Here is a 25,946-nt window from a genome sequence, read left to right as displayed (position 1 = left end):
CCAGCAGAGCAAAGTGAAATTGATTCTTTGAAGATTGTTTTAATGAAACAGAAGAAAGATTGGAGACTATTATATTGCTGGGTTCTTTTCTGAACAAAATGTAAATAGATTACATCTTTTTTCAGTGTTTAAGAAATACAAGATTCAATCCTATGCATTTCGGACAAGGAATGTGATATTAAAAAATATTTTCATACCATATACAATTTCAACTCAAAATAAGTCAAAGACCTAAATGTAAAATAAAACTATATAAAACTCTTAGAAGAAAACAAAGGTGTAAATCTTTGTGACCTTGGGTTGAGCAGTGATTTCTTTGATATTACACCTGAAGCACAAGCAATAAAAGAAATATTAGATAAATTGGTCTTAGTCATAATTAAAAACATTTGTTATGCAAAGGCCACCATCAAGAAAGTGGGTGTTGAAAAGACAACCCACAGAATGGGAGAAAATATTTGCAAATCATGTACCTGATAAAGGTCTTGTATCTAGAATATATAAAGAAGTCTTAAAAGTAAAAAGACAACTGAGTTAAAAAATGGACAAAGGATCTAATAGACATTTCTCGAAAAAGAGATTCAAATGGCCGATAAACATGAAAGGATGCTCAACATCACTAGCCATCAGGGAAATGCAAATCAAAACATAGATGCGCTCCTACTTTACACTTATAGGACAGCTGTGGGGATGCCTGGGTGGCTCAGTGGGTTAAGCCTCTGCCTCCGGCTCAGGTCATGATCTCAGGGTCCTGGGATCAAGTCCCGCATCGGGCTCTCTGCTCAGCGGGGAGCCTGCTTCCCCCATGTCTCTTTCTCTCTGCCTGCTTCTCTGCCTACTTGTGATCTCTGTCAAAGGAATAAATAAAAATCTTTAAAAAAATTAAAAAAATAGGACGGCTGTGGTCAGAAAACTAGATGAGAAGTGTTGGTGATGATATGAAGGAATTAGACTTTTCCTACGCTGCCTATGGGATTGGTGCAGTTGCCTGGGATCTTGCAGTTCCTCAAAAGGTTAAACATAGAGTTACTGCACCACCCAGCGGTGCCACTCCTAGTATCCATCCAAGAGAAGTGAAAACACGTGTCCACACAATAACCTGTGCATGAATGTGCATTACAGCATTACTCATAATAGACCCCAAATGGAAAAAACTCAGCTGATGAATGGATAAACAGAAAGCGATATATCCATACCGTGGGATATTACTCAGCAAGAGAAAGGAATGAAGTTCTGATCCATGCTATCACATGGATGAACCCCAAAATGTTGTGTTAGGGGAAAGGTGCCAGCCACAAAAGAACACGGATTGTATGACTCCATTTGTATCAATGTGCAGATGAGGCAATTCCATAGAGACAGAAAGTAGAGTAGTGGTTATTTAGGGCTGGGCTGTGGGTTGAGAAGAAAGGAATGACTGCGAATGGGCATGGGGTTTCATTTTTGGAGAGGGTGAAAACGTTCTAAAATTGATTGTGGTGATGGTTGTGCAACGCTGAATATACTAAAAACTATTGAATTATACACTTTAAATAGGTAAGTTAGGGGCTCCTGGCTGGCTCCATTGGTGGAATATATGACTCTTGATCTTGGGGTTGTGAGTTTGAGCCCCACATTGGGTATAGAGATTACTTAAAAAATAGAAAATCTTAATCAATAAAATAAATAGTTGAACTCTATGATATGTGACTTATCTCTCAATAAAGCTATTAGGCAAAAACTATATATCCGTAAAGGGAAAAAAAAAAGATAAGACAACAGAAGACAAAAGATTACCAAGAAATATAAAATGGAAAGCAACAAATAAGTAGTTACTGACATAGCAAAGAGGCTGCAATCCAAGCACCTTGAGAGGGACATCTGTGAGAGCCATAGCTGTAGCATTAGCCTTTTTTTTTTTTTTAAGATAATAACACCTTTATAATATAGAATTCACATAGATAAAATTAAAAAAGACTCAGAGATGCACCTGGTGGCTCAGTTCATTAAGCGTCTGACTCTTTGATTTCCGCTCAGGTCGTGATCTCAAAGTCGTGAGATTGAGCCCCATGTGGGGCCTGGGATTCTCTCTCCCTCTCCCTCTGCCCCCCACCTCCACCGCCTCTGCTCATGCACATGTTCTCTCCATCTAAATAAATAAATTAAGTAAAATCTTAAAAAAAAAAAGACTCAGAAATGAAGGTACTGAGATTTTCAGAAGGCAGGGGTGAGGCATAAGGATGAAAACAGAGAGTCATCAGGAAGTCATTCTTTCCCACTCTGAATCTAGACAGTTTATCTTCTGAATGTTGAACCAGGTACAACAGAGGTTTGGGTAAATCAGAATACTCAGCAGGGAACACATGAAAGTCCAGTCTACATACGAATCCTGAGACAGCCATTTCCTAACCCTACTTGGATCCCAGAATGCTGGCACCCAGATTTATACCTCCCAAGTGGGACATTGGTGGATTTTCTGAAACAGTCCCTGAAAAAAAGGCCTACAAACACCAAACACCCTAGGACACCCCCAACTAAGTGGCCAGACCCCAGATATACACTATGGTGACAAAGCATACCCACCACATAGGATATCAGCATTTTCATACCTGACTCTTACATGGGACAGCCATTTCAGGAATGTTACTAACATGAAAGACGGAGACTGAGAAAAAAGGAAACTCAGAGACATTAGAGATAGGCGAAGGAGCTGAAAAAGCTTCCAGCAAATCCTTAATATTTGTCAAGGTGGTGAAAGGTGATGCTCTATCCATGAAATGGGAACTTCTGGAAATTTTAAAGGTTGGAGGAGAACATTGAGTAAATATCCCAGAAAGTAAATAGAAGGATAAATAGAAAATGGGAGGGGCGCCTGGGTGGCTCAGTGGGTTAAGCCTCTGCCTTCGGCTCAGGTCATGATCTCAGGGTCTTGGGATCAAGCCCCGCATCGGGCTCTCTGCTCAGCAGTGAGCCTGCTTCCTCCTCTCTCTGCCTGCCTCTCTGCCTACTTGTGATCTCTCTCTCTCTCTCTCTCTCTCTCTGTGTCAAATAAATAAATAAAATAAAAAATAAAAAAAAAATGGGAAAAAAAATTTAGTTGGCAGATAAATCTGGAAAGTCCAACATCCAAGAAATAGGAATTTTGGAAAGATATAACAGAGAAAATGGGAGAGGGGATTATCAAAGACAATATAAAAATTTTTCCCAACTCTGAGGACATGAGACTCTAGATTGAAATAGGTCATCAAGGGCCTGACAAAATGAGTGCCAAAGGTTTATCATTGTGAAGTTTTGAGTACACTAAGGAAAAAAAAAGATCCCAAAAGCTACCAAATGGAAGAGATGAGTCACTTGCAAATCTCAACAATCAGAATGGCACTGGATTTCTTTACCTTCTTCAGTAGAAACTAAGGGACTTGCAGCCGTCTTCAAACTGCAGAATGAAAGTGATTTCCAATCAAGGCTTCTCTCTTGAGCCTAACTCTGAATCAAATATGAAGGCAGAATAAGGACATTTTCAGGTGAAAAAATGATTTCCAACCTAGTCTCTCAGGAAAATACTAGAGGACGTGCTCCACAAATGTGAGGGCATCAGCTGTGAAAAAAGAAGACTCAGGGTCCTGAAAGTGTGATCCAACGTGGAAATTCCCAGGGTAACACCGAAAGGAGATCCTGGAACAACCAGTTTGGACCAGGAGGATGGAGACTTCAGACAAAATGCTTCCAGAAAAGTGTGAAACAAACAGACTCCCTGATTTAAGTTTGGTCAAGTGAAAAAAACAGTATTGAGAGGAAGTGTATTTTCTTTTAGGGGAAGAATCAGTAAATGGTACCAAGAGTTGTATCTTATGGAAAAGGGTCATTTTATACTAGATAGTTCAGCTGTGAGTAGTATTCACAAAGCCATGTAAACTGAGTATTGATTTATTTTTAAAGATTCTACTCATTTATTTGAGAGAGTCAGTGAGCGAGATAGAGCACAAGTTGGGGGAGGGGCAGAGGGAGAGAGAGAGAAGCAGGCTCTCTGCTGAGCGGGGAGCCCAATGTGGGGCTCCATCCCAGGACCCTGGGATCATGACCTGAGCCGAAGGCAGATGCTTAATCTATTGAACCAACTGGGTGTCCCAACAGAGTATTGATTTAACATAAAATTGCAATATACCTTATTTTGGGAGACTAGAGGAGTGGGAAGTAGAGGAAGCATAATGGTGCCAAGTCTTTGTCTTCCATAATAGTCAGTCCATAGACAATATCTGAAATGGGTCATGTTATTTAGGAACGTGGACATTAACACCAGGAGAAACGGCTAGAAAGGTTGAAGATGATTGCTTCTGGGGAGTGGGACTCAGGTAAAAGGGTGAGGTAAGGGGCTGCTTTAAAAAAAATAATAGTAAACTTGTGGTATTGGAGCGGGGAGACAAATCATGAGAGACTGTGGACTCTGAGAGACAAACTGAGGGTTTTGGAGGGGAGGGGGTGGGAAGTTGGGTGAGCCTGGTGGTGGGTATTAAGGGGGGCACATATTGCATGGAGCACTGGGTATGGTGCATAAATAATGAATTTTGGAACACTGAAAAAAATTAAATTAAAAAAATTTATAATTTTTAATTATATATACATATAATTACTTAGATGCAAAACTATTTTTAAAATTCTCTTAGGTTAGACCATAATGAAACTCTCCATTACTGTAACTGGCCATATTTTCTGACCAGAATGAAATAAGAATAGAAACAAAATACATATTTAAGCAGTGACAAACCAAATCTCAACCTTTAGGGAAATTATAATATAGTTATAAGTCATAAAACCATGTAACAGACCAAGGAAGGAAACTTTAATTTAGGAGATAATAAAAAAGAAAAATACTACCTCTCAAAACCAATATTCTGTAGTCTGGTGTGGCCAAGCAATGCCTGGCAATAAATTCAACATTTAAATCTCCTTTTTGGGGGGGGGGGCAAGAGAATATGAATGGAGTGCAGGAGGGAGGAGAGAGGCAGAGAGAGAATTTCAAGCAGGCTTCACGCCCACGCAGAACCTGACATGGGACTTGATCTTACTACCCTGAGATCATGACCTGAGCCGAAATCAAGAGTCACACGCTTAACTGATTATGCCACCCAGGTGCCCCTTGAATCTCTATTTTTTTTTAAGGTGTGTTTTTTTGTTTTTTGGGTTTTTTTGGTCAGAGAGAGAGCTCACACATGCAGTGGGAGCTGCAGGCAGAGGGAGAAGCAGGCTCCCCTCTGAGCAGAGAGCCTGATGTGGGACTCGATACCAGAACCCTGGGATCATAACCTGAGCCGAAGGCAGATGCTGAACGGACTGTGCCACCCAGGCATTCCGAATCTCCATTTTTTAAAAAAAAAGGCATTCAACTTAAGATTTTAGAAAATGAACCCTGCCCCTCAACAAAAACCCCACAAGAGAACAACACGTGGGAGCTAAAAATATACTCAGTTAATAATTTTCTCTATTTTTCTAGTTTGTATGCCGCCTGAATTTCAAATCACTGTTTTTGGGGTGTTTGATTGATTGTGTCTTTTAGGTCTTAAGCACAGATAGTTTGAAAATATCAACTCGCCTGAATTTGTTGGACCAAGAGTTGTCTGAAAAGAATGTAGAGCTTCAACACAGCACAGCTGAGGAGAAAATAAAGATTTCGGAACGAGTTCAAGCCCTCCAGAAAGAAAAGGATCAGCTACAGAGACGAAGGAACAGCGTAGATGAGAAACTTAAAAATGGTAGTGTGTTATCGCCTGAAGTAAGTCAGTACGCTTTAGAACTGGAAGTGCTCTATGATGGGTCACTTGAATGATTTCCTTTGTCTCTGTTAACTTAAACATAAAAATGAGAAATCTGATAAACTTTGTTTCCTTGAGACTTTGTCAAATGTAATGAGTTTACGGGGCTCCTTTTCGATGCCATAAGCCATGCTTGACTAGAGACTGTGATACCCTCACAAACGGGTCCATGACGTGGCCCCTTTCTGGCATTGCCAGGGACTGGGACACTAACACTTCCCTTCGAGTAGGGCCTTTCTCAGCTGGGGTTTGTCACCTGACATCACTGAATATAGAAGATGATTCGAAGGGAATCTTTTCCTCCATTCTTTTAAAGAGAGCTCCTACCTTCTCTCTCTGCTTCTTTCTCAAACAATCCTCGGTAACCTGTCTCTTACTATGGATGGCTAGGGCACTAACGGTTAATTCTTCCAGAAAGTCCCAACCTTTGAGAGCATGTTCCAGCCAGTAGATGCATGGAATTCAAATCCCAATAAAAATAGCTTTTTAAAATCTATCTGTAACTGATAATTTATCAGTTTATTGAACACTACATCTGAAACAAATGATGTACTATAAGTTGGCTAATTGAATTTAGATTAAAAAAAAGAAAAAAATATAAAAACAACATAAAAATCTAAAAAAAATACCTCTGAGTGTGAGTCTTCATTTATGAGGAGCATATGGCTCCTCTCACCTTTCTTTTTTAAACTATGTAAAAATATATTTATGGTTGTGAAATTCCCCCAGACTGCCTATTTTCAAAATTTTACATCAGTTGGCAGTCCCGTCCCTTACTTTATCAGGCCAAGTATGAATTTTTGAGCCTGAATTTTCTCTGCAAATGTTTATTGTTGATGTCCTGTCATGATCAAAGCAAGAAAAAATTGCTAAGAGAAAGTGAGTAGTTGGGAATCCCATACCTTGCTGAATCTTGTATAGTGTTAGAATGGAGCAAGCTGAAGAGACTGTTAAGGGGGCTGGTTAAGAAGGAACAGGAGCAGGGCACCTGGGTGGCTCAGTGGGTTAAAGCCTCTGCCTTCGGCTCGGGTCATGATCTCAGGGTCCTGGGATCGAGCCCCACATTGGGCTCTCCGCTTGGGGGGGAGCCTGCTTCCCCCCCCCCTCTGCCTACTTGTGATCTCTCTTTCTGTCAAATAAATAAATAAAATCTTAAAAAAAAAAAAGGAAGGAACAGGAGCAAGGGTTTCATAAAAAGATTGTTGTTCACTGCATGGATGAAAGAAATTGAAGACTGGATCGGGGGTAAGGTGGCATCATAAACCTCATTGCCCTGTTTTATAGTCTGAGTTTGTGCATAGGATCACAGAATCAGACTGTCCTCCTGAGGGTGTTAAATTAGAGCCTGGCCTTGTAGATTTGAGGGTTGTAAGATCCTTAAATAGCACAAAGTAGGAATATTTAAGGAATTCTTGCCTGCCCAGGACTATTACTGGGCCCTATGAAAGAAACCAAAGAAACTATAAAAAGCATTATGCTTCCTTTGAGAAATTCATACTCTCTCTGGGGAAAAGTGACAGATACAAGAAAACTCTATACCCTGAAGAACATTTAAAAAAGCAAGTGATAATAATATACTAAAACTATATTTGTTACATTATTTATACAAAACGATGCAGTGGTCATTTGCGGGGGAAGATTCATTGAGGCAGCTTTTCGAGCTGTATCATGAAAACCATGATGCTGGTAGATATAAGAAAGAAGGACTTTGTAGCTAGAACACCATTAAATAAGGCATGGAGAAGGGAATGAGCAAATGATGTTTGCGGAAGGGTAGAGGGCCCGTTGTCTTCAAGAAACGTTGACTTTTCTGTTTCATGTGGAATTCTGTGACTACAAATCATGATGTAGGGTTTGTGGTGAAAACCATGCGTAATACCTGTTTAGCATCTCATCTTGGACTGGTTCGAGGGAATGATGAGCCCCCTGCCACGGTGGGGTTCCGGCAGCCATGTGAGCTTCTGCGCAGCCTCCTTCCACAGGGCTGGTTCTTCTGAGCACCACTCTGAGGTGGGCTCTGCTCTCACCACTGTTTCCTTAAAGCCAAGATTACTCTTACCAGATAGATCTGCCAGTGACAGATGATCGGCCACGTGAGATTCTGATGTGACATCAGTAACATCTGGGCGGAACAGTCTGCTGCTTCTATCTCTTTTAACTAGTTTAGGATTACTTTCTCTTTCCAAAATAAATTAAATCATTTTCATAATCGTACTGCTTAATGAGAAGGGATTGATTTTAGATCACTTGTACTAGTACAGGATTACCCAACAATTTAATACAGACAAATACTTACTTTTTTGGGAAAACTCCATAAAGAAATTAAAAAAAAAAAAACACACAAAACTTCTGGCTCCATTTTCTAATGCAGAGCAAGTTGCTCAGTAAGTGGGATATAGGAAGAAAACATAAGAACTATTATATCTATGTTTATTTCATCTAATACACTTTCGATTTCATGTTTTAGCATTAGAACATACGTATAATTTATGGAGAAATATACAAATATGCAGGGCTTTCTTAAAAGGTTTTGCTTTGTTTGCTTGTTTGTTTGTTTTACTGATAAGGATGTGTGACCTAAACTGTTGGGAGACCTGAGTTAGGTCCTTGTTGCTCACAGTGTGAGGTCTCTATCAACAGCAGGAGCCTCAGGGCAGGGGGGTGGTGGGGTGGGGGGGGTGAGCCCATCCAGACCTGCTGAATGAGAAATATGCATTTTTAACAAGATCCCTGGTGCCTGTGTGAAAAGCAGTGCTCTCTCATTAAGCATAGTCAACCCCATAATCTGTTGTTTGTCATGGGGCAAATTTTTCATCCTGGGCCAGTTTCTCATTGCCATTCATAGTACTTCCCTAACTTAGGTCCAAAACTATAGAAACTAAATTTCTGCTAAATTGTTCTCAGGTTATTACATACCTTTTCCCTGAATTCCAAAACAGGAGTTCTGGAAGTCACATTAACTATTCTTTAGGTAGATCGGAAATATTAACCTTCTTTTCCTTTGAAGTGCTGGAGGAAGGAGTGGAGAGAAATATTTGGGTCATCTAATCAGACATATGAAAATATCTTTTTCTCCTTTTCCCTCAAAAACCCATTCAGCAGATACTTAATTGAGTTTAAACTGTGTGATATATACTGTACTAGGCAGTAAGGACATGAGTATGGACAAGATGATCTGCCATCAAGGAACCTAAAGTTGTGGTAGCCTCCACCACACATATAGGTAATACAGAAATATCTACCCAAGTCTCACTGGGTCTGAAATAATTTCTTACTAGAAATTTGAATACCCTCAAATAAGATGTTCGGATAGTTCAAAGAACTAGGTTTTCTGACAGGGATTCATCAAAGTTTTTTTGGTTATTTTTGTTTGTTTGTTTGTTTGGGTTTTTTTGGTCCCCTACAAAGGAAATCTTCTCTAGCTTATGAAAAAGTGTTCCATCATCCACATTTTTAATGCCTTTGTTTGCCCGTTAATGGCATCTCAGGAATTTTTTGAAATGTTTCATGTCCTTAGATCCTCCCTACTTTTTTTTAATGTCATACTCTTTTTTTCCTAGAGACCCTCTTTTGATGACTCATTCTTAATAATTTATTCTAAGTCTATTTCTTCTTTCCCTCCTGGCAGTCTGTCGTTTCGATAGATCCCTGAGGGGACACCGGGAGTCTCCAGATCTAACACATACTATGCACTTGAGGAGCTGTGGAGGGGAGATACATGGCTCTAGTCCTGGTCCTGGGGGCTGAGGCTTTGTTCAAGTGTGTTCCTTGGTTATCCTCATTTGCTGTGTGGCCTTGGGATCTTTCATACATGAGGTTTATTACGAGGATTCAGTAACTGTATGTTTTATATATGTGTGTGTACACACTCAATAAACATTTTCTTCAGATTTAGTAGACAAATGGTAAGTCCGTTAGACTCAGATAGCAGAGTGAGATCTTAGTGTATGACATGAAGTCCAAGTTAATTATCTCCTTTACAATGAGTGATTTCTATTTTATCTAGGAAGAACATGTTCTTTTCCAACTTGAAGAAGGGATTGAAGCTTTGGAAGCTGCAATTGAATACAAGAATGAAAGTATCCAGAGTCGCCAGAACTCGCTCAGAGCCTCACTCCAAAACCTCTCTCGTAGTGAAGCAAATGTCTTGGAAAAACTCATTTGCCTGAGTCCTGTAGAGATGAGAGCTATTCTTTTCAGATATTTCAATAAGGTTTGTTTCGGAAGGACAGAGGATTTTCTTGTACGGGGGGCCAAGCTGGATGGTTACATATGTCAGGTTTCAGAAATTGAAAGGCCTAAAGCTTTGATGGTGTAACTACAGACTTAAGCATGATTTCTCCTCCCTCTACTGAATGTGGTCGTCTGAGAGCTGTGTGCTTATCCAAGTGTGCATGCCTCACTTTGGGAGGTTCTTAACGTGGGATGGGCCTTTTGAAATAAGGGCTTTTTCAAATAGGCTTAAAAACCCAAGAATTTAAGTTGTATTCCTCAATCACTATTTCTTGGATATTTTCAAGATTTGGTTGTTGCTACTCAGCATTCATGAAAAATCAAGGGCCCTCCAAAATCAGGCTTCCTTTCCCTCATTGCTATAGGGTTGGGTTACGTGTACTTTATCATCATACCTATGAACTGAAATGAAAATGAAGTGGTGCTTCAGTGGCAAAGATAATAATAGATTTTCACATTAACCTGAATAATGTCTTCTCTTAAGGCATATATTATGAAGTGTTAAGCAAATAATAGCTCTTTTCTCTGAAAGGTATCTTCCGTTTAAGGGAGTATCAGAGCATTAATGAAAAATAAAACATTGGAGTTTGAAAATAAAGTTCCAGTTCTGTTAGACAAGTGAAATAAAGATGAAGAAATGAATGGAAATGTTAGGGACAGCCCTCCTCTTGGGTAATGACTGTCAGTAGTGAGCTACTATTATTGATAAAAGTGCATCCCATCACGGCATGTGTGGAGGGCAGAAAAAATGGTGCAGTGCTATTGGAAGCTTTGATAGAATTCTTTTCTGGTGTTCTTAGAGAAAAGGTTCTTAACCCAAACCACACAGGCCAAGGTCAGTGGATTTTCTGACCCTGGGTACCCTTGTAGAAATTAGTATTTTTCTAGAGAGATGGTTTTACATTAGCAAGTTCTGTGACACATACATCAAAGTATATTCACTCCATAGCCATGCAGAGAAGAGCCCATTGCACTAAATGTGCAATCTGAGACTGAACTCCATATAGTTTTAAAAAGTCTGTTACTTATTTATAACATGCATTTTGGAGTTAACACTGGGCGGTATCTAGATGTTACAAGAGTCTCTAAGTTCCCATTCTCTCTCTCTTTTTTTCCCCATTCTCTTCTTAAGACCAAAGAAATGGGTTTAGATGATTGTCACTGTAAATTGCAACGACCATGACTGAGAGATGATGGAGGGTGATAGTTAGAGCCACATGATATTAAAAGTAAAGTTGTTACTGGTTCAGAATCCCAGCAAACTCAATAGGCTCTTAGGCTATTTTGTTGGGTATGAGCATTTGCTTAGTTACACCACAGTGGCTAAGGAAGTTGTTCATGTAGCCTAAGAGAAGTAGGCTATTACGAGGCTATGGAAGACACACTTAGAAGGTCAAAAAATGTCTTTGCTAGGTGGTCCATTTGCGAGAAACTGAACGGAAGCTCCAGTTACAGAATGAAGAAATGAAAATGAAGGTTCTGGAACGGGATAATATGGTTCGTGAACTGGAGTCTGCCCTTGAGCATCTGAAGCTACAGTGTGACCGGAGACTGACCCTTCAGCAGAAGGAGCATGAGCAAAAGATGCAGCTGCTGTTACAGCATTTCCAAGGTACTGCCCCTTCTGGTCTGCTGCAGAAAGGCTATGTGTCGGAGGGGCTGGGAGGGGAAGCCAGGAACAGAAGCTCGTCACATAATAAATAGTTCCTACTTATTTGGTTTCGAGCTTCACGTGTCTGGGTTCCTGCATGTGGGGAGAGGGGACTGGGATGTAGGGCTCTTGGTGCTTGAAATGCCCTCCCTCTGTCTGTCCCCAGGGCCACACATAAGAACTCCCACCCATCAGTTGTTGGTCTCTTTTTTATGTACAACTGCGGCAATCCTGGCTTCTGGTGTACAGTTGAAAAGGGTCTCGCTCTCAAGGAGGGAGTACTTTGATATTTAAATTACTTTCCCTTGACATAATTAACATGATAGGCACCCCGTCAGATTTCTAGTTATATTTCTTGTTATAATTTTCAGTTGATTGTAAATTTGATGCATAAAGGTTATATCTTAGGTCAAAATTAGCCTACCACCATTGGACACGTACTGTTATCAGTGCACAGTAGTTCAGCCGTCAGCTCTGGTGTGGAAAGAGCTGTCACAGCAGTTGGTCCTCATGTTACCTGGGCATTTGGCCAGCACACAAAGGGTTGCTATGGCAACAAACCCCTGCCTGGCCGCACTGGTAATGCTTCAGTCCAGGCTGCTTAAGCTGCTTAGCCTAGATTCTTGTGACTCTGTAGCTGGAAACGGGTTAGAAAGGATCTGGAGAAACAATCTGAGTAAGCAGAAAATTGGAAAATATATAAATTTGAGTGTTGAGGCAATTTGCCCCTAGGTTAATTCAATAACCAGTCGAGGGGCGCCTGGGTGGCTCAGTGGGTTAAGCCGCTGCCTTCAGCTCAGGTCATGATCCCAGGTCCTGGGTTCAAGCCCCACATCGGGCTTTCTGCTCAACAGGGAGCCTGCTTCCTCCTCTCTCTCTGCCTGCCTCTCTGCCTACTTGTGATTTCTCTGTCAAATAAATAAATAAAATCTTAAAAAAAAAAAATAACCAGTCGATTAACAACCAGTTGCCTGATGACAGGATCCTACATCTCGCTTCATTCAAACATGCCCTCCTTTCCTTATTTTTAGTTCTATCTTACCGTCTCTATAAAGTGATATTTTCATAGACTTTTTAATGTATTTTTCAAGTGATTGGCATTGTACCACAAAAGCTCATGCTATAGCCAAATGAGGACATTTTAAAAATCATTTATTTCTATACCTGGGATTAGTTTTTCTAACAAAGTTGTAGCTAAAAATGATAATTTATGAACTTTCTAATTTCAACTGACTATGTTGTATAAAATTCAGTTGACATAGATGATATTCTTTTTTTTTTTTTTTTAAGATTTTATTTATTTATTTGACAGAGAGAGAGAGCACAAGTAGGCAGAGAGAGAGGGGGAAGCAGGCTCCCTGCTGAGCAGAGAGCCCGAAGCGGGGCTCAGTCCCAGGACCCTGAGATCATGACCTGAGCTGAAGGCAGAGGCTTAACCACTGAGCAACCCAGGCACCCTGACATAGATTATATTCTTTATGAGGATTCTGATTTATGGTGTTATTAAAGTATTTATTTATTTTTTAAAGATTTATTTATTTTAGAGAGAAGAGATAGAGTTTGGTGGGGAGGGGCAGAATAAGAGGGAGAAAACTCAAGAAAACTCCCCACTGAGCACAGAGCCCAACACAGGGCTTGATCCCACAACCCTGAGATCATGACCTAGCCAAAATCAAGAGCCTGATGCTTAACTGATTGAGCCACTCATGCACCCCTTAAAGTTTTATTTTTAAATACAAGATAATGGGGGGGGCACCTCCGTGGCTCAGTGGGTTAAGCCTCTGCCTTCAGCTCAAGTCATGATCTTAGGGTCCTGGGATCGAGCCCCGCATTGGGCTCTCTGCTCAGCAGGGATCCTGCTTCCCCTCTCTCTCTGCCTGCCTCTCTGCCTACTTGTGATCTCTCTCTGTGTCAAATAAATAAATAAAATATTTAAAAAAAAAAACAGATAATGGGTTAATTTAGAATATCCAATATACTTAGATCAAATTTTTCAAAACAGCCAGTTACAAAAAAAAAACATTAAAACCAGTAGGATCATGTTATATGCAATTAATGAATCATTAAGCTACATAAAAACTAATGATGTACTATAGATTGGCTAATTGAATTTAAATAAATTAAAAATTAAAAATTAAAAAAAAAAACCTGTAGGATCATCTTATAAATACCAATAGGAAAGAATAGGTCTAAGAGTATGTATTTGCAGAAGGTCAATAAACTAGATTTTACCGGTTCTAAAACATACCCAATAGGGACGGTTTTATAGATTCATAAATATTAAGTAGAAGCTTTAAGTTATATTGTAGCATAAGCTACAACTTATTGCTGTTTCCCGTCTTTTTTGTATGGGTGTTTTCTTTTGTAATTTAATCTCTGTAGCCTCTTTTGACAGGTTTTTGGTTTTTGGGGTTTTTTGGCTATAGATTTCTTGGGCTTATAAACCTGGGCCTCTGATTTTCTATATATCCACAGTTCCTGATATGAACTTTATTTTTTTATTTTTTACTTTTAAGATTTTATTTATTTGACAGAGTGAGAGTGTGTGAGCACAAAGAGGGGGAACTGCAGAGGGAGAGGGAGAAGCAGGCTCCCCCTGAGCAGGAAGCCTGATGTGGGACTTGATTCCGGGACTCTTGGATCATGACCTGAGCTGAAGGCAGATGCGTAATCGACTGAGCCACCCAGGCGCCCCCTGATATGAACTTTAAATAAGATATTGATGCAACTGATAGATAGAGTTCCAAACATGAATTTTTTATAGGGAACACCTTATTTCTGCTGTTTCAAGGATAAATCTAGTTAATGTTACTCAAAAAGTGCTTATGAATCATGAAGATGCGGTAGTTGGTAGGGGGTTGGACGGAGACGGTGACTAAGGGCAGAAGAATCCAAACTGTATCTGAAAGCAAATCCATTCAGGTAACAGATACATGTAACATAATTCTGACCCTTTAAATACAGTCTGGAGACTGTGTTAGAACATGATTTTTAGTCATTTAGTTTAAACTGATTTTAAATACAAATCTCTGTTTCATAGAGCAAGATGGTGAAGGCCTTATGGAAATGTTAAAAACATATGAAGATAAAATCCAGCAGCTGGAAAAAGATCTTTATTTCTATAAGAAAACCAGCAGAGATCTTAAGAAGAAACTTAAGGAACTGGTAGGGGAAGCAGTTCGGCGGCAACTAGCAGCATCTGAACGTAAGACTTTTCATGTCACTTGTCATGCTAACAGTATGTGATGTAGCTAATATTCGGTGAAGTTGTGCCTGCCTTAACAGTTTAGCCTTTCCCAATTGATTTGGTTATTTAGAATTAGATATTGAACTTGTATTTGTCTCTGTAAACAAAAATAGTTGTCTAGTCCTAATCACCAGGGAAATGCAAATCAAAACCACAATGTGAAATCACCTCCCACCTGTCAGAATGGCTGAAACCAACAACACAAAAAAAAACAAGTGTTGGTGAGGATGTGGAGAAAAAGGAGCCCTCCTGCACTGTTGGTGGGAATGCAAACTGGTGTAGCCACTCTGGAAAACAGTATGGAGGATCCTCAGATTAAAAACAGAATTACTGTTGGGGTGCCTGGGTGGCTCAGTGGGTTGAGCCTCTGCCTTCAGCTCAGGTCATGATCCCAGGGTCCTGGGATCGAGCCCCACATCGGGCTCTCTGCTCGGTGGGGAGCCTGCTTCCTCCTCTCTCTCTGCCTGCCTCTCTGCCTGCTTGTGATCTCTGTCTGTCAAATAAATAAAATCTTTAAAAAAAAAAAACAAACAAAAACCAAACAGAATTACTATATGGTTCAGTAATTCCACTACTGGGTGTTTACCCAAAGAAGATGAAAACACTAATTTGAAAAGATATGAGCATCCCTATGTTTATTGTAGCATTATTTACAACAGCCAAATTATGGAACAACCCAAATGTCTGATAGATGAATGGGTAAAGAAAATGTGGTGTATACATACAATGGAATATTAATTCAGCCATAAAGAGAATGAAACCTTGCCATTTGCAAGGACAGGGATGGATCTAGAGGTTATAATGCTAAGTGAAGTGAGTCAGAGAAAGACAAATACCATATGCTCTCACTCCTAAGTGGAATATAAGAAACAAAACAAATTTGGTTTGATTTGGTTGTTTAGAATTAGAGATTGAACTTGGGTTTTTCTCTATAAACCAAAAAAAATACTTGTCTGCCTGACCCTGACCCTAAAACATGACATAACTAAACAAGAAAGTGCCATGATTAAAATACACCCTTTTGAAGTCTCCCAGTTAGAGAAGAATCAATATTTCTAGAATAACATATTTTACATTTTTTCAAAGATTTTATTTATTTATTTGAGAGAGAGAGAGGGAGGAAGAGAGTACAAGCAGGGAGGAGGGGTGGAGAGAGGAGGAGCAGGCTCCCTGCTGGGCAGGGAGCACAAAGCAGGGCTTCATCCCAGGACCCTGCGATCATAACCTGACCGGAAGGCAGACGCATAACAATCTGAGCCACCGAGGAGTCCTAATATATTTTACATTTTATAAAAGAATTAGCCTGCCTTTAGAGAAGTTATTCTACTAAGTCAAGTATGGCTTATGCATAGTTGACTTTACAACCTTTTAGGAACACAGACCTATTCTGTATCTGTAAAGAAGACCACTTAAAGATGGGTACAACAAGATTGTAGAGAGACCAGTGGAAACGATATCTATGCATAATGAAAAGATACCTGCTGAATATATAATGTAAGCAGAATTAACATAGCTTTAAAGTTTAAAACAGTAATATCTTAGAAAAGTAGTTTTTTTTTTTTTTTGAAGATTTTATTTATTTATTTATTTGACAGGGAGAGACACAGCGAGAGAGGGAACACAGCAGGGGGAGTGGGAGAGGGAGAAGCAGGCTTCCAGCCGAGCAGGGAGCCTGATGCGGAGCTCGATCCCAGGACCTTGGGATCATGACCTGAGCCGAAGGTAGAGGCTTGATGACTGAGCCACCCAGGTGCCCCTAGAAAAGTAGTTCTAATGCTACCTTATGGTTATGATATTTGTAATTTATAGTTATTTTCACAAGTAGTTAGGTGGGTCAGTGTCAGCTAATGCCATTTTCAAAAAAAAGAATCGAAACCTAGGTCAAGTAACTTAAAAACACAACAGTAATTATAACATGGTCTCAGGTCCTTCATCTTATGATTCCTGGTTTAACATTCTACAATAAAAGTTGTCTTAGGACAGAGATGTGACACAGACAGACAGATCCTGCCAGAGAGACTACATTTTCTGATTTTCAATGTAGTAATGCAGAGTTATTAATGTAACTAGAATATTTACTTGAAATACTGCCTGCATTATATAGCTGCACCTTTTACTTGAAACACGACTTACAAAAAATTAAAAAATAAACAAATGTTAAGTAGCAAACAGAACAATCAGCATAAGACCATTTTAGGGGCGCCTGGATGGCTCAGTGGGTTAAAGCCTCTGCCTTTAGCTCAGGTTATGATCTCAGGGTCCTGGGATCGAGCCCCGCATAGGGCTCTCTGCTCAGCAGGGAGCCTGCTTCCTCCTCTCTCTCTGCCTGCCTCTCTGCTTACTTGTGATCTCTGTCTGTCAAATAAATAAAATCTTAAAAAAAAAAAATTGTTAAAAAAAAAAAAAAGACCATTTTAGCTTTGGGGTGCCTAGGTGGCTCAGTGGGTTAAGCCTCTGCCTTCGGCTCAGGTCATGGTCTCAGGGTCTTGGGATCGAGTCCCGCATTGGGCTCTCGGCTCAGCGGGGAATCTGCTCCCTTCTCTCTGCCTGCCTCTCTGCCTACTTGTGATCTCTCTCTCTCTCTCTCTCTGTCAAATAAATAAGTAAAATCTTTATTAAAAAAAGAGACCATTTTAGCTTTAAAAAATCCACTTTCAAACTTGAGACATCTAAAATTAGATACCGGGGCGCCTGGGTGGCTCAGTGGGTTAAGCCGCTGCCTTCGGCTCAGGTCATGGTCTCGGGGTCCTGGGATCGAGTCCCGCATCGGGCTCTCTGCTCAGCGGGGAGCCTGCTTCCCTCTCTCTCTCTCTGCCTGCCTCTCTGTCTACTTGTGATCTCTGTCAAATAAATAAATAAAATCTTTAAAAAAAAATAAAAAAATAAAATAAAATTAGATACCTAGTTTTTTTTTAAGTGGTTTTTTTTTAAATATTTTATTTATTTATTTGACAGGCAGAGATCAGAAGTAGGCAGAGAGGCAGGCAGGGGAGGGGGGGGAAGCAGACTCCCTGCTGAGCGGAGAACCCAATGTGGGGCTCGATCCCAGGACCCTGAGATCATGACCTGAGCTGAAGGCAGAGGCTTTAACCCAGTGAGCCACCCAGGCACCCAATACCTAGTGTTTAAATGGCCCATGTTTATATTGCGAGTCAACTAGACATCTTTTAAAATGCCAGTGTGGTGTGGGGATATAGAGGTTTCACCCTCGTTCTGCACCTTCATCCTGCTCTTTAATGAGACAAATGCAGAAAACTGAAGAAGTTAAGTAATCTTGGAGTTACATAAAGTTTTGAATCTGTCTGACTAACTTACTTGGGAATCTAGTCTTGTTTGTTTTTAAGTAAACTCTGCCACCAACATGGGCCTCGAACTCACAACCCCAAGATCAAGAGTTGCATGCTCCACCGACTAAACCAGCCAGGGGCCCCAGGAAATCTAGTCTTGATACTAATGTTGAGGATACTATTTCTAGCTTGCTATCCCACCTAGACACATCTATAAAAAGAAGAAAAGTAATAGTCATCGTAGGAAAATTTGAAAATATAGAAAAAGAGCTGGAAAAAAGTCATAATTCTACCCACAACTATTAACATTTAGCATAATTCTTTTCAGTATTGTCCCCATGCTTTGAAAAATTACAGTCGGAATCATATTAGAGATAAAGCTTGTACTATATCTATTATCTCAAAATGCTATTCTAATATAATGACATTAAACAAAATTCGTTTGAATTATATATATAGCAATTCATATATATCAAATTCTGAGTTCCCTAAAAAGTGTTATGCACTTCACAATCAGTGATCTTAATACTTACCTGTCTTGGTATTCAGTTCATTAGTTAGTTAGTTAGTTTGTTTGTTTGCTTTCTGAATTTTTTCTATTAACATATAATGTATTATTTGCCCCAGGGGTACAGGTCTGTGACTCATCAGGCTTACATATTTCACAGCACTCACCATAGCACATACCCTTCCCAATGTCCATCACCCTATCCCTACCCCGCCACCGCCCAGCAACCCTCAGTTTGTTTCGTGAGTCATTATTTTTTGATAGTAGTCTTTTCAGTGTCTGCATACCATACTTATATTTATCTTGAGTATTTTTAGCATTTTCAAGTGCAGAAAAATTAATCTTAGTCTAAAATGTCTTGGTTATATCTTAGTCATGCCTCTGTTACAGTGCATCTGTTTCCTAACAAATATATTAGGGTGTGAGGATAAAATCTGTAAGGATATGATCAGTTTATATGGACATGCAGTTGATGTACTTATTTAAGTATTTAAAACTCTATCCTTGTATCAGTTTAAATCACTATAAAACTCTGTGTGAGGATACTTGAGTCAGAAGAGTTGGGCTGGAATCCTAACTTCTTTTCCTCACTCTGTGACCTCAGGTGAACTAATCTTTCTCTGGTTTGTTCCCTACTGGTAAAATTTTGGAAGAGGGAAACTTTCCACTGTGAAGTATCCAAGTCGGGCAAGAAGTGAGCTTCTCCAGCGAGCCCATCTCTGCTCTTTCACATATGCTTTTTCAAAAATAAGATGCCTGGCTCCCTTCCCCAGACATCGGGACCTGAGCATCAACTTTTTTTAAAAGCTTCCAGTGACTGACATGTGGCAAACTTTGGGAGCCACTGTCTACCGTTAACTTGGTGAATATCTGCTAGTTCCATGTGCGAATCTATGTCATTTGTTAGTTCAGCTGGTTTGTTCATGAGATTATTTTAAAAGTTAGAAAACCAATTATGTTTTCAACCAGGGGTCAAAAACTGAAATGCCTTCAGGCACCAGGGAGCCAAAGGGAGCAGCAGGGAAGGTAGCAGCTGTCTCAACAGGCAGGGCCAGCTCTGCTCCAGCTTCTGTGGCCAGGCAGAAATCAGCAGTTCTCATTTCAGCAGACGGAAATCTATATTTTCATACAAAAGTTTCCAATTAAAAAATGGGGTGTCCCAAAAAAAACTAGGGTCCCGTGTTATTTCATAGGCAAGTAAAATGTGTCTGTGGGCCAGATTTGGCTAGGGACTGCCAGTGTGCAACTTCTGTTTTTAAACTTGGTATTCATAGGACTAGAAGTGTACTAATCATGTGTCAATATACGTTAACGTTGGCATTTTTTATCGTATTAGGTCTCGGGCCTAGATGGGCTTTTCTCAAGTACATTTTTGTCTTTGATATTAGATAATTCTAGGACTTGAAGACTTCAAGCTTTGATCTTTCCACTCACTCCTTCACTCATTCCAGCAGGGTATCCCCACTGAGGGGGTACGCTGTCCTCTCCATTTTGATGGTGGATCCCCAGAGTATTTTCAAGGAGCTCAGCCCTGCTATCATGCTGGGAGTTCTAACCAAGACTAGACTTTCACATACATGATGCCACATCCCAAAAGCTCCCCCAGACGTACAGCCAGTATTCTCCGGTGCTGCTTCACTTAGCCAAGGTGTGGACTGTGGTTCACCAGTGGCAAGGCAGTGGAGGACAGGTGTGGAAGGAGACCAGAGAGGCCCAAAGCAGTCTTGTGTTTCCAGAGAAAAACAGAATCACTAGATGACTATTTTCCCAACTTTGTTCTATGAATTAAAAGTTACCAGTCATTCACACGTAGAATGCCTGCAGGTGAAACTTCTGTTTGTCTAAGTCACCTAACAAAGGAAAAAAGCTGAAAGACATCATATATATTGAGTGATAATAATATAATTATGTTAGGATATCACGATCAAAATACCTGTTTTTGAAGAAATCTCTAATTTTTTTGCTTTTTGTATTATTTTAAGATCATGATGCTGGGGATAGAGTTCTGAACCCTGATGAATCAGGCATGGTTCCAGAAGAATTAAAATGGGCATCCAGAACTGAAAGTATGAGATTAAGTGGAAGAGAAAGAGAACTGGACAATTCAACAAGCAGTTTAAGAACACAACCAAATCCTCTGAAACTCTGGGAAGATGGCCCAGAATTGCCTTTGATCTGTAGCTCTCTAGCACCCACTAGTGGACATTTCTTAAACAATGAGGATAAAATAGAAGTAGATGAAAATCATTTCACAAAATCTCATAGCCGACCATCACCCCAAATCCAGCTGGTGGGTAATGTGGGACAGCTTCATGGTGTCACGTCTGTAAAACTGTGTCGTAAAGAGTTACGTCAGATTTCTGCCTTGGAACTATCATTACGACGATCCACTCTTGGAGCTGGGGTTGGATCTATGACTGCTGATTCCATTGAAGGAGCTAGGAAACCGAGTGACTTAAAAACTTAGGCCTTTAGTAACAGAACTTTTAACTTTCAATAGGAGGTATTAGATTCCTTTGTCTAAACTGTTAGAAATTAAAGCTTATGCTCACTAGCTCTTCCTTCAGGATATAGGAAGAAGGGGAGGAAGGAGGAAGAAGGGGAGGAAGGAATCATCTTGTATACTATAGATGTATATATCTTCTATGGTATGTTTGGAAAGTTTTAATTATTTGCAGACAATTAGCAATAATTATAATTAGCAAATGAACATGTTTTCTAATGCTGTCAAGTAATGGAAAATTTAAATTTTTACATATTTAAATATTTATTTATTTGAATTTAATTAACTATTTAAATTTAATTTAAATAATTAAATATTTAAATATATTTCCACTTAAAAATTTGCTTAAAATCCAAGCATGTATAAAGAAGAAAAAGAGTGGAATAGTAATATTGCTGTATAATATAAAAGCATGTCATAATACATGAATTACACTTTATAAGTTTATAATATTGTTATTCTCAAATGTATTTGTTATTTTGAAGAGTTACAGTTAAATATTGCTTGTATGAGAGGGGGAGTTACATACAGCCTATCTTTTGGCATAGCTGAAAAATCTGTGCCAAAATACAGTCTGTGGGTTTAAGGCAACTTGACTAGGTTGATGGGTTGAAGTTAATTTATGGTCCTCTGAGTCCACAGAGCTTGAGTGATCAGTCTTGACTTTCTAAAGACAGTTCTCTGCTCTTTTTCTGGGATTGTCTTTAGAATGTCATATTGCTATTTTGCTAATATTATGGAATCTAAGTTTTATCTTGCTCCTACCCTGTCTACTCAACATGTCTGTCCCTAGGCTATGAGATGGGGGGGAAAGGATGGAGTCCCATGCCACAGGGAAACAGACAGAATAACGGTAAAGCATTTTAGCATTTCCAGGAAAAGTTATTTGGTCACACGAGTGTGTCTGTAAAGCTTGAAGTCTCACCAGAGGCTCTTCAGCTAAGAAGCTGATGGGCCTCATCGGAGACTTCTCTACAGCCTGCTTACTCGGGTCTTGCACACCGGCAGGCCAGACTGCGTTGGGGCTGTAAATATGTAAATGAAATTTTTCATCAAGATTTTTTCAGTCTAAATCTTATTATATAATATAAACTTCAGTTTGGAATTAAGAACGAAAATACTGATTCGCCCAACAAATACTTTGTACCTTTTCATCATACTTTTTAATCACAGAAAACATTATAATGACCAGAGGTATTTTGTTACTTTTTGTTACTTGTGTTGTTATTTTTGTTACTTTTCGAAATTTTCATTTGTAAAATAAAGTTGTTTCTTAAACTAACTACTGTTTGAGTGGGACAGTGGTCAAGCCGCCCTGACTTATGGATGTCTACTCAATTCTTGCTGACTCCAGTGTTTCTAAGGTGATGCTGCTACTGATATTTTTTTGGTCCTTTTCCTTTGTTGTTATTGACCCTGCCCATCTTACCAAAGACCCCAACTGTCACTCTGTGCTCACATACTTATGGTTTCCTTTTCTGGTTTCTAGTGCCCAGGAAGCCTACTAGTAACAGAACTTTTAACTTTCAATAGGAGGTATTAGATTCCTTTGTCTAAACTGTTAGAAATTAAAGCTTATGCTCACTAGCTCTTCCTTCAGGATATAGGAAGAAGGGGAGGAAAGAGGATGAAGGGGAGGAAGGAATCATCTTGTATACTATAGATGTATATATCTTCTATGGTATGTTTGGAAAGTTTTAATTATTTCCTTGTTCTCATTGCTAAAAACCAGTTCCTAGAGAAGAAAACCCAAACAAAACAAACTTCTAAATCGGCGAATAGGTCTGTATCTCTTAAGCATGGTACTGAAATTCATTTAAATTGTGGGTGAGATAGACTGCCATGGACTTAGCTGGGAATTGAACCACATTATACAATAGCACTGGCCCAGTGAGAAACTGCTTTCGACAGGGAATTACGAACTAATTTGGAAAATACGTTTTTAGCAGAGACTATTTCAAGTCAGATTCTGGTTTTAAGCTAGTCTCTTCTTTTTGCCTCTAGTTTATATGATATATACTTAATATATATCATATGTAAGTGTGTGTATACTATATATAGATATGACAAAGGTCAGTACCTTAACAAAGTATAATGATATATTTATTAATGAAGGTCCTAAGTGTAAATTCCTTATAAGATTAAGTAATAATTTAGAATAAGAATATATTCTAACCCTGGAATCTTAGTTTGCCTCAGAAATTGACCCATACTTGTTTTACCTGTGGAAATAGAAACATACTTTCTAAAAGCCAAAGCGCTCGCACTCACAAAGCAAGAAAATTTATATCAAATCAACAGTGATTAGATTTAATAATGCAAATGTGATCTGACTCCTAAATAAGAAAGGTACAATTTTTTTTCTTCCTTTGGGTTACACATATATCCATATACTATGATAGATTTCATGTACATACAGTAACACATACATATAAACACAAGTAATGTCCTGAATAACAAATACATTCTGGGAGTGAACCTCTCGTCTTTCTAGTTTAGTGCCCTCACAAAGGAAAGAAAAATTAAGGCACCTCGCCCAAGTCAAGTAAATTTTTTTTTTACTTATACTAGTAATAAATTTTACTCTGCTTCACATGCTTTCCTTAGTCTAATCATTTTGTCATCATGTTTGCTTTTTTGTATGCAAATGAAATATGTCTGTGGGTTTTCTTTTTTTTGTGGTTCATTATGGGTTTTTTTCCCCCACTTAAAACAGAGCATTTGGAAGGAAACATATTTGCCTCTGTGAAGTACTAGTTCCTTCCCTAACTTCAGAGTGTGGAAGATAACAGGATGGGAGAATTATATAAATATGGGAACTATGGGTGGCAAGAGTATCAATGAAGGTGATTTGAGGCTTTAATGTTTGTTTTCTTCTCCTAATGGGTTTTTCTTAGGTCAACAGCATGGTAAGTGCTCATTTAAGAATAGATGTCTTATATGGAAGAGGTTAATAAAGGTCTTACACTAAGTCTAAGGGAGTCAGATGCTGAGTGGGAGTTTGAGTCTATAGTTACCATAAATTCTCATGCACCAAATGCAAGAATGGCATGTTTGGGTCCCAGTTATTTCCTTAGGGACATATCTGTGACTGTTTAAAACACTGGAGTATCTTTCAGTATCTGAAAGTTCAGTATCCACTTGTTCACCGTTCTCTCAACTTCGCTGGAATATTAAAGAGTATTAATTACGTATATTTTACATCTAAATTTATAACAGGCCTCAGGTTGCCTTCATTGGTACTAACACATTCGTCTACGTTTATATTTTCGACAGTTGGAAATGAAGGGGGAAAGGAGATCCTTCCACAATAACCATCTCAAGAGCATTGGTTTTGTGATATTTCTGAGCTTGTATGGCAATAGTGTTTGCAGAGTAGTAGGAACATCTTCCCAAGGGGAAGGAATATTTTGTTACTGTCATTGTTTACCTTGATGCTGACAATAAAAAGCAAACTGACTTTTGATAAGTTTTGGTGTTCTAAGTCTTCCACAAACAGTGCACCACTTTGCCTCCTACAGCAGGAGTGACTGCTTCCATTCCTTGCTCTTAAATTGTGGGGCATACACAGCACCAAATACGAGAATGGTGTTTGGTTTTTATAACGATTCCAACAATACCCCAACATGGAGGTAATTAGAATGAGAAAAATTAGGAAAAGAAAGCTCAGAAAAACTTGACTTTTGAGATTTTCCATACTTCTTTGTCCCTTTAAATATTTTTTCCCTAGGAATTTCCACAGTGAATCAAGAGGATAGCCAGTATGGGAAATGCTAGTGGTACAATATGATTGAACCTAAATGTATTGACTTAAGTCTTAGGTTCTACAGGTAAATTATTACAAACACTTCCACTGAATTATCTCTACATTACTTCAAAAGAAGAATACAACAATCTCATAGACTTACAATGAGCAAGATCCTTAGATGACCAAGGAACAGATCATTCACACAGAAGAGTAGAAAACTAAATATTTTTAAAAAATTCATACTTACGGTTGCTGGAAATTTAAAATTCCATTTTTTAGTTAATACTTGTGTAATTAAAGTAACACCAAAGAAATATATTTTAAAAACAACTATATACTGTATTGTGTTTTCAAGTTTACTACAGTATATACAAAAAGAGGTATAATTTTTCAAGTCCGAATTGGTAAATGCTGTTAGAATTTAATTGATCTGACAGGTCTTTTAAAAGAACCACTTCTTGGTCCCTACCCACTCCTCCCCAATTACCAACAATAAATTACATGGCAATTATGGCTTACTTACCCCCTCATTCCCCACAAAGTTCCAGGATTCAAATAGCTCTGATAAGAACAGGAGATAAAAAGGGTTATTTTAAAGCATTCTATAAACCAGCCAAGAATTTTCAAAAATACTTTGAGGGAATATATTTTATTTCTCTGGCAACAACACTAAAACTTAACTTCAATCTTTGGCTATCTCTAAACCTGGAAGAACACTCCTAGTTACTCCTGAATTTGCCATTTGAAAATACACATCCCAGTTTTTATACTGGTCCTTTTTCTAGGATTGCTAAATTCACAATTCTATGAAAAGAAGCCACCCTAGATAGAATTAGGATGGAAATTGAGGAGCTATTCAATAGAGATTTACAAGAAACAGTAGTTTTGGATAGATTCCAACAACCAAGACATAAACCAAAGAAAATAAAACTGAAGCGATTTTACCATTGAAGAACCATGAATAGTACGCCCAAACAAACACC

At 39.0% G+C, this 25,946-nt stretch overlaps 1 protein-coding gene across 6 annotated transcripts in view; it reads left to right on the top strand.

The window, feature by feature from the left end:
- The window catches only part of LOC111153555 (kinesin family member 27), a 77,797-nt gene extending 56,346 nt beyond the window's left edge, over positions 1–21,451 (top strand). For 3 of the 6 annotated variants that reach the window (XM_022512644.1, XM_022512646.1, XM_022512643.1), the window contains 5 exons: positions 5,531–5,746; positions 9,793–9,999; positions 11,433–11,631; positions 14,711–14,875; positions 20,695–21,451. In XM_022512644.1, coding sequence (XP_022368352.1) covers positions 5,531–5,746; positions 9,793–9,999; positions 11,433–11,631; positions 14,711–14,875; positions 20,695–21,179 — 1,272 coding nt within the window. In that variant the 3' untranslated portion in view covers positions 21,180–21,451. The remainder of the gene's footprint in view (positions 1–5,530; positions 5,747–9,792; positions 10,000–11,432; positions 11,632–14,710; positions 14,876–20,694) is intronic. The other 3 variants (XM_022512647.1, XM_022512649.1, XM_022512648.1) reach the window with 2 other exon arrangements.
- The last annotated feature ends 4,495 nt before the right edge of the window (positions 21,452–25,946 follow it).

Source organism: Enhydra lutris, unplaced genomic scaffold (genome assembly GCF_002288905.1).
Source record: "Enhydra lutris kenyoni isolate GAN:26980312 unplaced genomic scaffold, ASM228890v2 scaffoldscaffold33, whole genome shotgun sequence".
Taxonomy (NCBI): Eukaryota; Metazoa; Chordata; class Mammalia; order Carnivora; family Mustelidae; genus Enhydra; species Enhydra lutris.
This window is presented reverse-complemented; position numbering and strand designations above follow the sequence as displayed.